The sequence below is a fragment of the Penaeus chinensis genome, chromosome 24 (assembly GCF_019202785.1).
Source record: "Penaeus chinensis breed Huanghai No. 1 chromosome 24, ASM1920278v2, whole genome shotgun sequence".
NCBI classification, from domain to species: domain Eukaryota; kingdom Metazoa; phylum Arthropoda; class Malacostraca; order Decapoda; family Penaeidae; genus Penaeus; species Penaeus chinensis.
The window spans coordinates 31827460-31842459 of NC_061842.1; the positions used below are offsets into that span (position 1 = coordinate 31827460).

The 15000-nt window shown below is 35.7% G+C and overlaps 1 protein-coding gene across 1 annotated transcript in view; it reads left to right on the plus strand.

Moving 5' to 3' along the window:
• Positions 1-10769: 10769 nt before the first annotated feature.
• Positions 10770-15000, plus strand: part of LOC125038265 (monocarboxylate transporter 12-like) — an 8645-nt gene continuing 4414 nt past the window's right edge. Inside the window, exons 1-3 of the mRNA XM_047631706.1 lie at positions 10770-11391; positions 13594-13864; positions 14171-14806. Coding sequence (XP_047487662.1) covers positions 11104-11391; positions 13594-13864; positions 14171-14806 — 1195 coding nt within the window. The 5' untranslated portion in view covers positions 10770-11103. The remainder of the gene's footprint in view (positions 11392-13593; positions 13865-14170; positions 14807-15000) is intronic.

The following is a 15000-nucleotide window of genomic DNA, read 5'->3' on the forward strand; positions in this document are numbered from 1 at the left end:
TTTCAAAATTTAAAGTCTACTCAGATCACATATAGTACAAACATATAGTTCTTCTTAACCTATACATGCATAATTTTCAGAACTTAAATGAATTTATTCAATAACAAAGATAGTACACATGGTTTTCTTAATCAAAATATCAATTATACAACCTTAATTTAACGGTACTATTGACATATAACAGTGTACCCTTTAAATAAAGAAAATGTATGGTGTGGTAAACAAAAAAAAAAAACAGTACTTTGTAGGGTAGACTATTATACTTTACAATTTCCCAATCTTAATAAAAAAATAATATAGAAATATATGAACTTTATATAAAACTTTTAAAATAAAGTGTCTATAAAATAATTAAGTACTTCTATCTTACATAGCTACAGACAAAAAAACTGAGGTATATATGAGTAATGCATATGCATAAAGACCAAGTGAGGTATATACAGGGTGGTTTCAAGACGAATTTTTGGGTCATTCTAACTTCACATCCCTTGTGCTCATTACACACCTTTGGGGTTAGGGGAGACCAAAAATTCGTTGTAAAAAAATTATAGGAACAAATTAATCACAATCAAGTATACTACCCTTATCAAAAATCATCTTCCAAGTTATCGGTCAATACCAATATTAACATCACCAATGTCTTGTCCACTCCTTTTCTGCTGTATTCAGAAATGTTACACATTCTGGTGCTCGAGGAGGGTAGACATATCACTAGATTGTATACACTAGTTTCTTACAAATTTTGTATCGTTATGTTAGACAATACTGGGTCACTCTACCAAAATACAGCCAGAGAATCTGAACTTTATACAATTGACAGGCCCTAAATGTTGCAAGAAATCACATCAACTTCCCCAGCCCTATAGAGAATCAGCGGATGTACTAATTGTTTCTGACCTTGCACTTCTTGCATCATCGACGTATTAGATACTCTAGCTTAGTGCTCAACTGGGTCCACATTTAGCCATACACAACTGATTGGGGACCTTCAGGTAGATACTTATTCTTACAACTCCTTAACCTAAATCCCTAGCAATTTGTTTCATGAAGTCAAATGTATCTAAATTCATAATATATTATACAAGTCAACAATATAAGTCAGACTATCATTCATAAGAATGTTCTCGATCTACTATATCCAGGTGTCCTCACGACCCGTTCATAAGAAACAACAATCTTCTTCAATCCTAACAGTTACTCTACTAACTCTAAGCTAGGATACATTCAAAATCACGTCCTATCCTGGCCAAGGCATAGGCTTTCTTCAAAATCTTCACATTAAATCTCACAATAGGGTAGTACAAATGAAACTCAATTCTTCAGCTTAATATTATAGCACCAATATTAGCACCACGTAACACAATAAAAATTAATACCTAACTTGTCTTTAAGCATTCCTGTGGATTCTATAGTTAACATTTCTATTACCTCTACTACTATATTATACAGTATAATCCTCAAATCTTTTGGGTGGTCTCCTAACTCTAACATCTGTAAGTATCCCTTGCTCTTCATCTGCATTAAGATACTTCTCTTCAATTGTCTCTAGTATCTCTTCTCTATCAATAAAAACTTTCAACTTTTCAGCGGCTCTGTCCACTGTATTTCCATTAAATACATTCTCTAGTTTATATGCACGTCCTCCATCAACAACGCTAATAATCTTAAATGGTCCCTTCCATTTCCTATTTAATTTAGCAGCAGTATTAGGGATTGGTTCCTCAACATAGACCCATGCCAAGTCTCCAACTTCTAATTGTTTGTTCTTTCTACCCACATTTGCCTTTTGTACGTATTTCTGGGTCGTGCGTTTCAAAGTTTCTTTCAGCAAGTTTTTCACGTCTAATTTATCTTCCTCATTCACCTCATCAGCTGGTAACATTAGGTGTCCTACTTCTCTGTTGGGATGCCTTCCATAAAATGCAAAATAAGGTGAAGTACCTAAGGAAGTGTGCACAGCTTCATTCATTGCCTTTTCAGTTTCTGAAATGTGACTGGGCCATGTATTTGGATGTTCTTGACTCAGAATGGCAAGTACGGTCTTAAGAGTTCTATGGGCTCTTTCTATAACTGAATTACCCCGAGGATGGTATGGTATAGAAAATCCTTGTTTTATTCCTGCTTTCTTACAGAACTCCCTAAATTCTGCTCCAGTAAACTCTCCTCCATTATCTGAAATCACTAAGCGAGGAGTTCCAAATCTACAGATATCCTTCTTGAATTCAGTAGCAACTGCTGTTGTACTCTTGTTTCTTAAAGGGTAAATTCTCAAGAATCTAGAAAAGTGGTCAATGACAGTAAGACAATATCTAAATCCTGCCCTACTTCCATGCAAATCAATTAGATCTATGGATACTCTCTGACCATTATCCTCTACTGGTGGTAAATCTCTCCACTGATGTATTATTGACCCATGTCCTTTAAATTGTTGACATGATTTACATGATTTTACATAGTTCTTCACATCTTTCAACAAGGTAGGCCAATAGAAGTACTGCTTGGCTTTTGCAACGGTCTTATGTTCTCCAAAATGGGAATCATTATGGGCTATAGAGCAAGCAACTGGTATTAAAGCCCTGGGAACTACAAGGCAAGATCTGGTTTTACCCATTTCTTCTCTTTTTAGATATAGAATGTGGTCTCTAATTTCAAAGTGATAAAAGGGTCTGTTGCCTGGAATTCGCTTTGGTATGGTACTTCCTTCTAAAAACTCTATCAATTTAGTCCAAACTTTATCATCCCTTTGAGCATGTTTGATTTTCTCCACTGTCAGTCCCAAGAACCTAATATCATTACTTGGTTGTAATGCTTTATCACTCCCCTTGGTGATAGCTCCTATGGGTCTACTAAGAGTGTCTGGTACAGTATGTTTTGTTCCTTTCTTGTATTTGATTTTATAAATGTATTCCCTCATTTCTAAAATATATCTAGACATTCTGGGACAAGCTGTTCTCTTCTTAAACACAGTGGTTAGTGGCTGATGATCAGTAACGATGGTGAAAGGCTTACACCAAAGATAATGGTTGAAAAATCTACAGGTATTAATGATAGCCAATGCTTCCTTATCAGTGACTGAATACTTTCTTTCTGTGGAATTTAACTTCTTAGAATAGTATCCTATAGGTCTTAGATCATCATGATCCTTCTGCATTAATACTCCACCGATGTGGGTATCACTAGCATCTGTGTGTAGTTCAAATTCTTTAGTTTGGTCAGCTTTAACTAAGACAGGAGCACTTACTAACTTTGCTTTCAGTGTTATAAAGGCATTATTACAGGCATCATTCCACTCAAATTTTACATCTTTCCTTGTCAAATTTGTTAAAGGTTCAGCTATTAGAGCAAAATTTGGTATATGCTTCCTATAAAAATTGCACATGCCAATGAATCTTCTTATTTGTTTGACACTTTGGGGAGGAGGCATTTTATTAATTGCTTCCAGGTTCTTTTTGTTAGGTTTGATTCCTTTCTCACTTATAATATGTCCCAAAAACTTAACTTCTTTCTTGCCAAAATCACATTTGGATAGATTTACTTTCATTCCCATCAGTTCTAGCCTTTGAAATGTTTCTTGTAATCTTTCTAGCATTTGTTGATAGGAGTCTGCCCAGAGAACTACATCATCTAAATAATTTCTGCACCAGCCCTTCTTAATTAGGGGGCTTAATACTTCTTGCATTTTCCTAGTAAATATGGCAGGGCTAATTGATAATCCAAAAGGCAAACGCTTAAATCTATATAAACTTAAGCCATCTGAAAAAGAAGTTAAATCTTTAGAGGCTTCATCTAGGGCTACTTGAAAATAAGCATCTTTCATATCTAATGTGCAGTACAATTTCCTTCCAGCACTTTCTTCTACTAATTCCGCTAATCTAGGGAGAGGCTGTACATCCATTTTTATTTTCTTATTGATTGCCCTGAAGTCTATACACATACGTTTTGACCCATCCGGTTTGCCAACAAGTACTATTGGTGATAAATATGCAGCAGTGGATTCTTCAATTACCCCTCTCTCTATCATATTTTGAATCATCTCTGCAATTATCTTCTTCGACTGTTCAGGGTACCTATACAGTGGCATTCGGACTGGCTCATTATCTACTGTAGGAATATGGGCTTCAGCTACTTTTAATTGACCTAATTCCGTCTCATCAAGGATGAACAAATTGTTGTTGTCCAGAATTACCTCTGTTAATAACTCCTGTTGGTCTTTAGTAAGGTGTTTCCAGTCCATTTTCTCAATAAGTGTTCTTAGACGTGTTCTTCGATCACCACTACTCTGGACCTTATCACTATGAGGAACTAAGCTGTTGTCAATTTCGCCAATGTTTCCTACTATTAGTTTCTCCAAAGACCCACAGCATACTCTACAATCTCTCATTGAGGTTTTCATTACTTTTTCAATTTGCTCTTGTGGTAGAAGGTGAAAATGAGGACCACATAGCATAATATTTTCCTCCTTCTTGGATTCTTCTGAAAGTGTTCTTACAAGTTCTACTTTATTACCCATTTCTACCCCATTTAAGTCTAAATATGTAATTTGTTCTTCCTCTATGACTGTATACTCTCCAATCTTGGTACCTGGAGTGAACTTAATGGGTTTCTTTCCTATATGAATAACTGGCATGTCAAAACCCTTTTTCTCATCTATCACATAACAACCATTATTCAAGATTGGCCTATTTATTTTTGACATTCTTCCGCTCTTCACCTTTTCAAAACAAATGATCTGTCCTACTTGGAAATCTTTATGGGTTATTCTCAGATGGGTAACTTTTCCTGGAGGACACACAGTCTTTTGGTTTACATGTAAGCATTTTTCTGAACCGAATTTTGGATTTTTCATTTCTAAATCACACGTTCCTTCCTTACATTGTACCTTATAGATTGATCGGCCAACTGTGTTGTAGATCTTATACTGTTGTTCTCCCCAATATAGATCTTGAGTTCTCTCATTCCATGTAAATTTTGCTTTGCCTATCATATCAGCACCCATCAAAACATCGGTGGTTAGATACTCATCAGGGACAATTATCATCTTTTGTTGAATGGCAACATTTGGGGATACTAACACCTGAACCTGAATTTCACCTCGGACTTTGAGTAATGTGTTGGTCACTGAGTGTAGGACTTTACTACTTGGTCTAATTTTATCTTCTAATTCAAGTGTCTGGAGCACACTATATTTCATCAACGTGGCAGAGGAACCCGTGTCGACAAAAGCTGAAAGTTGTCTATTATCAACCATAATCATAATAATGGGCGTATCAATCTTTCTAATCTGGTTGATGTTGCTTATCTTAACTTTTCTATTTGGGTCTGATTTCTGATATTCATTTATTTCCTTCCTAGGAAAACAATTCCCTAATTGCTGCTTTAATTGCTATTCACTGGTTGGGTTACCATTGTTCTGTGCTCTCATATCAGTCTTACCAGGGCATCCAGAATGACCTTTTCTTTTTCCCTCTGCTAGGCAGTCAAAACAACTTCTGACAGGAGGTTTTCGTGGACATTTACTACGAAGATGTCTGCTCCCATTTTGACACCAACCACAAGGATAAACAACTATATCTTTGGGATTGACTGTCTCTTTGACCTCTACTCTGTTCACCTGTGAACGAAAGTAACTGCGTTCCCTTTCTAATTCTGTCAGAAATGCTTCTCCCATCCCATCACTAGCACATACTTTTAACCTATATTTGATGGATTCTGGTAAGTTTTCCATCATCACTGTCTTCCACATTTGTTCCTCTTTTGGGGTTTGTTCTTGTGGAAATGCTCTAGCTATGGTCCTAAATCTAGCTCGAAATTTATTCACAAACTCCCTAGGGTCTTCATCCAATGCGTAACCTCTACTACATAATTCTCTGTAGGCTTCCATTGCATTTTGAGGTCTACTGAACTGGTTCATTAGAATCTTTTCTATGTCTTTAAATTTTCCACCATCTGGAAGGCTTTCTAATTCACCATCTACAAAGGTTCGCAGATCTCTTTCCATTCTGTTTAAGGCAATATTCTTACAGAGTACATCATCTTCTCCTCCTAACTGTTTTACCTGTTTTGTAAACAACTTAATATTACTGAGAGCATCAAGTCCATGTAGGTCTTTCATGCTCAACTTTTCAATATCCTTACTTCTTAGAGTATGGAACTGAGTGACAAGTGGAATGCTTTGATTAGGCTGAGCAATATTAGCTTGATGTACAGTCCGCTCAGGTCTGGCAGGAGTAGAAAAGAGTGGGTCTGATTCTAAACGAGAACCTATCCTCAAAGTAGTCACTTCTGACAATAAATTTTGATACTTATCTTCCAAATCCTCTCTTTTACTCTTTTCCTGATCTCTGGCCTCTCTTAGTTCTGCCAGAACTGTATACATTTTATTTAAACTTATATTTAATTCAATCACTTCATTCTGCAAGACATGCATTTCTACTTCAGGATTTTTCTCACCTTCCTTCGTATCTACACCGGATTCATCTCCATGCGGATTTTCAGAACTCATTTTGAAAATAACAAAATAACTACAACTTCAAAAAATTACAAACAGTATTCTTTAATATCTCTTCTTTCAGTACATTAGGCTGAAATTAATTTGATCATATCCCACCTTAGCTGCCACCAATATATTGCGCCCCTCTGAAACTACTCAAATTATTTTTATCCAGATGGGCACTATCTGTTATTTCCTAGGTGTGGTTTCTCCAAAATTTACCTTTAGAACACACACCATAAAAGAGGATTAATCATACAGGGTATTATGATCTAATTTCAACCTTAGAGGTAACTGAGAGAATGGGTAATATCAAAACACTTAATAAGCTTACAAATTTTAGTTAACATTAGGAATCATAAATCATTACACTTTTACAATAATATAAACATACTTTTACCAAAATATTCAGCTACTCCAACTTGTCACTAGTTGGTCTTCTCAGCTGTCTTCTTTTCTTTTCATCCATCTCCTGGGCTCCCCAAGAGATATTTTCTTTCCTATTATTGTGCACAGCACCAGGAACCAATAAATCCCAATCTTCAGCAAAACCATTAAAAAAACAAAAAAATATAAACTAAAAAAAATAAACTAAACAATAAACAAAAAAATAAACATTATAATAAACTAAAAATTAAACCCATTCCTAGAAAAGAAACAATATTCTAGTTTAGGAATGATAAACAATATAATGTTATAAATCTAAATAAGTATTTCGTAAAAGAACAAAATATATCTTGCAAACAAACAAATTACGTATAGCATTTATGTTATTATACATGATCTGAGTAATTGTATGCACATTCTAGTAAATTTTGACTAAACATCATTTCAATAGTATACAATTATAAATGTTAAGAACACTTACGCTTTGAATGGGTTTTAAATTCTTAATAATAATGAGAGAGACACATCTGGATGTTGTTCAGTGCCAGGTGCCAGCCTCTAGCTGTGAAAAAGACATACTATTTATCTCTAATTTCTAGTTTGATCTCCAATATTTACAGCCCTTTTGTTCTATAAATCAAATATATAGTATCTTATGACTTTATTAATTATATAATTACAGTTGAACATTCTTTCTTACCTCGGATATTTCATGATAATCTAAAAGACTTTCAGGCTGTTGTATGGCACTCTTCTCTGATCTCTTTCTCTCTCTCTCTCTATGGTTATAGCAACAGTATCAGGCTTTAGTACTGTATATATTTCAAAATTTAAAGTCTACTCAGATCACATATAGTACAAACATATAGTTCTTCTTAACCTATACATGCATAATTTTCAGAACTTAAATGAATTTATTCAATAACAAAGATAGTACACATGGTTTTCTTAATCAAAATATCAATTATACAACCTTAATTTAACGGTACTATTGACATATAACAGTGTACCCTTTAAATAAAGAAAATGTATGGTGTGGTAAACAAAAAAAAAAACAGTACTTTGTAGGGTAGACTATTATACTTTACAATTTCCCAATCTTAATAAAAAAATAATATAGAAATATATGAACTTTATATAAAACTTTTAAAATAAAGTGTCTATAAAATAATTAAGTACTTCTATCTTACATAGCTACAGACAAAAAAACTGAGGTATATATGAGTAATGCATATGCATAAAGACCAAGTGAGGTATATACAGGGTGGTTTCAAGACGAATTTTTGGGTCATTCTAACTTCACATCCCTTGTGCTCATTACATATGTATATATAAAAAAAAAATATATATATATACATATATATACATATGCATATAAACACACACAGACAGACAAACAATGTATATATATTCATATACACATACACACACACACACACACACACACACACACACACACACACACACATATATATATATATATATATATATATATATATATATGTGTGTGTGTGTGTGTATACACACACATGTAGACATACATACATATATATATATATATATATATATATATATATATAAATAAATAAATATATATACATGTATAAATATATACGTATGTATGTATTTATATATACACATATATATGTATATAAATGTATATTTACACATATATATACATATATATATATATATATATATATATATATATATATATATATATATATATATATTTATGTATATATATATGCACACACACACACACACACACACACACACACACACACACACACACACACACACACACACATATATATATAGACACATATACATATAAAGACGCATATTATGGCTGCGTTACGTCTGTGTCCGTTCACTGAACTGTACCTCATTTTTTTATTAATGCCATCAAAATCTAAGCTATACATGTTTGAATATGATCGCTGATCTAAATTGCTGCATTTCTCAAGTTGTCTAATCATCACCATGGAAATAATGTATTTACTGCAATGCAGGACGAAATTATTGTTTACATATATTTCTTTAGTTTACGCCTCAAAACATTTTCTTTGACACGATATCTTTTTAGAGCATGGGATCGGGTAAACTATATAAAACAAAAATCGAATGAATGTTACTGGATGTAGATATAGGTATGTGAGTGAGTGAGAGACAGAGGGAGAGAGAGAGAGAGAGAGAGAGAGAGAGAGAGAGAGAGAGAGAGAGAGAGAGAGAGAGAGAGAGAGAGAGAGAGAGAGAGAGAGAGTATATATGTGTGTGTGTGTGTGTGTGTGTGTGTGTGTGTGTGTGTGTGTGTGTGTGTGTGTGTGTGTGTGTGTGCGTGTGTGTGTGTGTGTGTGTGTGTGTGTGCGTGTGTGTGTGTGCGTGTGTGTGTGCATGTGTGTGTGTGTGTGTGTGTGTGTGTATGTGTGTGTGTGTGTGTGTGTGTGTGTGTGTGTGTGTGTGTGTGTGCGTGCGAGTGTGTGAGCGCGCGCGCGCGCGTGTGTTCGTTGTATGTTTGTATTTGTGATAATTTAAAAAATTACAGCAAGAGACAGACGATATTGAACGTTTTAAGATCAAGTAAATGCAAACCTGTAGAGACGGACATCAGTAGCCATTCATTTCTGGGAAGAGTCGGGGTCATCTCGTTATGCTTTTACACGAAGACACATTAAACCCTCTCTTATGTTGTTCGTAGGGAAGGCGCGCTCCTTGCCTTACAGCGCAAGGGGGAAATTCCAATGCTTCTTAAAATCTTAAAGAATTGGATAAAGAATCACGCAAACATCGTGGAGCACGGCGAGGGCCATAAGCTACTACCTGCCTCAAAAAGTGAAATAAGAGAAAGGAAACATTATATAAAAAGTTATATTGAATAAATAAGTGATTTCCTGTTTCCTGTCTTAAAATACTTAGATGTGCTTAATCTGTGTTATTGCGCAGACTCACTTATATAAGCTATAAGCCTTAGAATCATTGAGAGATATAAGGAAATTAATATTCAAAAGTTTTCAATAAGATTAAAACAATTTACTTAACGATTCTAATGAGACCTTTGGTGTTAGATTTTTTTATTATAAAATATATTGCGAAATTAAAGATTATGATACGCACTTGCGATAAATGGATTCCATATTGGCACAGTTTCATTGATAAAACGTACATACATTATCTACCTACAAAAAAAGACTATAGGGTGTTAATAAAGATCTATAAAATAAGGCATTCAACGTATATTTAAAGCAGGAAAATGATGCATTTTTCAGGAACACTAGGCACTTGACTTTCAAGAGTTTAACTATGAACTTCATGACTGATTATACTGTTGCACTAAAATCACACACTCTGAAGACTTCCCTTGAGGAGGAGGATCGTAACTTTCCGTAGCTGAGAATAAAGTTTATTTTCTAATCTCTGAACATTTCTTGGTTCCTTTGGTGGTTTTGTAGTTTCAAATTTGAAATCGGTTGTTCATTCGTATTCAGCCTTGTTTTTGGTTGCTATTTGTTGTATGATGCAACATTAAGGTACTATTATCAGTGGACCACGGAGAGGAAGCGTAGACCGTAAACAAAAAGATAAAACAATCAAGAAATAGCTAGTTTAAATACTAAAAATAAGAACGTGCTTCCGTTGCATTTGTAACTGTGAGCATACTATAAGTATTACTTCCTAAATGGCCAAATATTTCTGTTCTCTAATATAATACATAAGCGAAACATGACTTGGCCCTCTGCTACAAATCACTAGCTTATTCTTTCCGCGACACGAAGGGTGAATTCATCAGTGTCCCGCCGTGTCATCAACAAGTGCGATATTTGGAAAGCCGAGGTGAACTGCTGCAGGAGATGTTGCTAGGATGCCAGTCACAATCCTAACTCGGGCCGAACCACACATCCTGACACCCTCCTTCTCATTGTGATAGGGCTAGATAGCACTGATAGTATCATAACTGACATCTTGCTAAAATATATCGTAATTCGGAACATGTTACAAATATCACAAAGTCCTTCATATTAGCTATCGTAGTCGGATGTGTTGAAAATGCCGTTAGAAAAGATACAATCTCTAAATGTGTTATAGATAATCATTACAATATTTAAATGTTGTGAGGAAAGTTTATCTATTCTCTGATGATACGTGAAAGATAGACCACACACTGGACATTGCTTCAGAATAACGTAGACGGTTTGACTGTGAAAAAGAAACATAAAATCAACAAAATGGGTTTATCCAAAGTAACTTTTAAAGACGAACACAAAAACGGGGGAATAGTTAACGTGTCTTACAAACCGGACGAGTATGAAGTCACGAAACCGGAAACAGAAGTCAGCGAAAACAACGGCGGAAGAGAACAAAGAAGCGGGGGAGTGATAGACGAAGAAATTAAGATAGAACATAGGCACGTTAGAGAAGAAGAGAAAGAAAAAGAGGAAAAGGAAGAGAGCGAAGAAGAGTTACCTGACGGTGGATGGGGCTGGGTTATCACCTTTGGCTGCATCACCATTGCGGTAATATTTTTTTTCCTCGATTTTGTGATCAGTCTTTTTCAGTCTACCAATATTTCCTGTGTCCCACTGATTAACTATTGCTGCATGAATCAAATGCTATACTAAATTATAATCTCACTTTAATATAATCACTTCCCCGAGTGATTATATTGCGTGTACTTTAGTTATTGATGTGCCAATAACTTAACTTATTCATCTAAAGCTAATCGGTATCAACTGAATGTATCTAGCGGAACACTCACACATGATCTATTTATCCGTATCATTATCAAAGGTACTTCCTCTGTGCCAAGATATGAAGAATTGTACGTTTCATGTAACAATATGCGATGAATAACCACGATGAACCCATTTCTGGATGGTTAGTGTCTTATGTAATGTTTTTGCAATGTATAGAAGTGTTTGGATATTTGATCGATTGCATTATTCTAATCTTTTGGAATTCCAAAAACAATAAAATATATTCATTTTTTTTTTTACAGAAATAAGTAGATGAATAAATATATTTAAAAAGTAAAACCAAACACTTGATGGATTCTCATTTCTAAATAAGTAATATCTAGATGGTTTAGGTATTAAATGCTAGAACATTGAGAAAATTTAGCGAGAAAATAAGATAAATGAAATAGAAAATATAACGATGATCTTGAATGCCCAAGAATCCTCTAGATCCGGAAAACTGAACCATGACTAAGTGCGGCAAGAGAGTGAGATCATTTCAGTAATGATTTACTAGCTCTGGTGATAATTAGGTGTTCTCAGATTAGTTCCCCGAAAATGTTTATTATGTTTTATTAGTTCAAATCTTCATTTATAACATAATTATAGATATGTTACATTAATGCACTTTGTTCCTGATTGCAGTGCATTAACATCAAATCGATTTTTACGAGAACATATTTCCGCTCAACGATTATTGAAAAGTGTGCACATTAAAACTAATGCGATGTCTTCATTGATTTGGATTCCGTAACTCCTTACTAAACCTCAAGGAAACTGCTCGCACGGTACATGTTACCACACTGGGTCTCGCACCACAGATGTCCTATCAAGTACGGATAATCTTGTAGATGAGTCACTCAATTACGTCCATCCAAAGTGCAGTCACCGTTGCTGTTGTATAGTCTTTAAAATGTATTCTTGTCACTAAGTAGAAATACATACTTTACAACAGGTAACCAACTACGAATTTTGTAATTTATATATTTCCCGTAATGAGATTATAAATTGCGTTTAAGTAGATAGTTTTTACACCAATACCTTAAACGAAAAACCTTAACAATAAGCACAAAGAAATATTAATAAAAATGCAACAGATTTATATTCATGAGTGAAATGGGATAACAAATACCAGACAGGTAAGAAATATATATAGGCATATATATATATATATATATATATATATATATATACATACATACACATACGCACACACACACACACACACACACACACATATATATATATATATATGTATATAAATACACACATATATACATATATATATATATATATATATATATATATATATATGTATGTATACACACACACACACACACCAGTAGCAACGCGAATATTAGCGAAAGATAATCAAATGCCGCCATATAAATACAGGGTATTTTGGGCTCTTAAAAAGGGCGAATAAGCTGATTAAGAATCGGCGTAAAATCAACAGAACGGCTTAAATGTTCAACTTTATTTTACGTATACTAACAGTGCGCATTTATTAAACCAATGAATGTTTAGTGTGGATGATAATAATAATTTTCTTCAGGAATCTAAATGATTTTATTGATGGCCATGCATGTGTTTCTCCACTTCTCAATATCAAAGTTGAGTTCCAAGGTGCACAAGGGCAGTTTTGTTGCTTTCCATCCTGTTTGAGTGTCCTAACATTTTGTCTTAAAGTAGAAAAGGAAAAGAAAACCTATCATCGGCAGTTTTAGCTATTACTTTCTTCCTATGTAGAATGGCCTTGCAATAGAACTTTAAATTATTATTATTGCTGTCATTGACATTATTATTACTATTAAATTAAAAAAAAGTACTACACGCAAACCAACTATCTAATCTTTATATAGCGAATGACATTACATATGTATCAAAGAAGCCTTTTTTTTCGTTAGGATACAGACTAGATTTCTATGCACCAAAAATCGAAATTACCCCCGCCCCCCTGAGTAAGGCCCCGCCAACTTCCAGATCGCCATCAACTTCGCCGGACCCTGCTTCGGCATCCTGTTCTCGGGGTTCCTGCTCGACCTGGGGACGTCCTCGACCAACGTGGCCTGGATCTTCAACCTGAGGTCGTTCATCGTGAATATCGCGGCCCTGTTCCTCGACCCCCTGGTGGCCGAGTGGGGCTGGAGGAAGGTCGGCTTCGTCTCGAGTCTCCTGCTGTCCCTCGGCTTCGCTGTCTCGAGCTTCGCCAACTCGGCTTTGTATCTGCTCTGCTCGTACTCGATACTTACAGGTGCAGTGACAGGCCTTTTCCTTTTTTCTGATGTGGTTTAGTTGCATACGTTTAATTTTCTTAGCAAGTATTTAAATTTACAACCGGTGGGAAAATAGCATAGAGAACTACAAGTAGTATTTTTGGCAAATGCTGGTCCCAAAGTGAATCGGGCATTGGTACCATTACAGGAAAATTATGAAAGTAGTAGTTTTTGCTTTTTAAGTCACACTCTGTATTTTGCTAAATACACAATGATGTCTTTTATCTTTATGCTAATAATTGACAAAGCAAGTAAGAACAACAACAACAAAAAACTATTTACAGGCATTGGCAGCGGCTGGATGATGGGCACAATCTTCTCAATGATTCCATACTACTTCAAACGCAGACTGGGCATCGCGAATGCCCTCATGCACGGAGGCATCTGCGTGGGGCAGATGGCGGGGCCTCCAATGATCACTTATTTACAAGAACAATATGGCTTTTCCGGAAGCACGCTCATCATGGCAGCCATCTTGTTAAACGGCTGTGTCGGGGCGGCCGTCCTACACCCTGTGGAGTGGCACATGAAGACCAGAAACAAGGAAAATGCTTGGGAACGGAAGACGAAAAAGAAAATAGAAATGGACCCTGACGCCAAGACTCGGCCATGCGCCACCGTCTCCCGCGTTTTCACCACGATCTTCACCAACCTAGAGCTCCTAAGATCTCCTCGCGTGCTTATCATCACCGTGGCCTCTGCGCTGAACATGACATCGTACCTGAACTTCCTGATGTTCGCGCCCTTCGCCCTCCAGACGTCCGGGCTCAGCCTGGAGGAGACGTCGTGGTGCATGTCCGTGTCCGGATTCTGCATGCTGGTGGCGCGTCTGGTCGTGTCCTCGTTGACGGACTTGCCCAGGCTCAGCAAACGCGGCTGCTACATGGCCGGCACCGCCACTGTCTTCGTAACTACTATTGGTAAGCGATACAGAGAATATACTGAATTAGCGCGAAATACGAGTATTTTGAAGAAACAACTCTTTCGGCATTTTGCATTTAGTATTGCTCTGTAGATCTGCGCAGATGCATATCTCTTATTCATTTATATCTGTGCGTGTTTTTTCTAAATCTTCCTTTCTTGGAATCTTAAAGTTTTGCAGTTCCACGTAGCG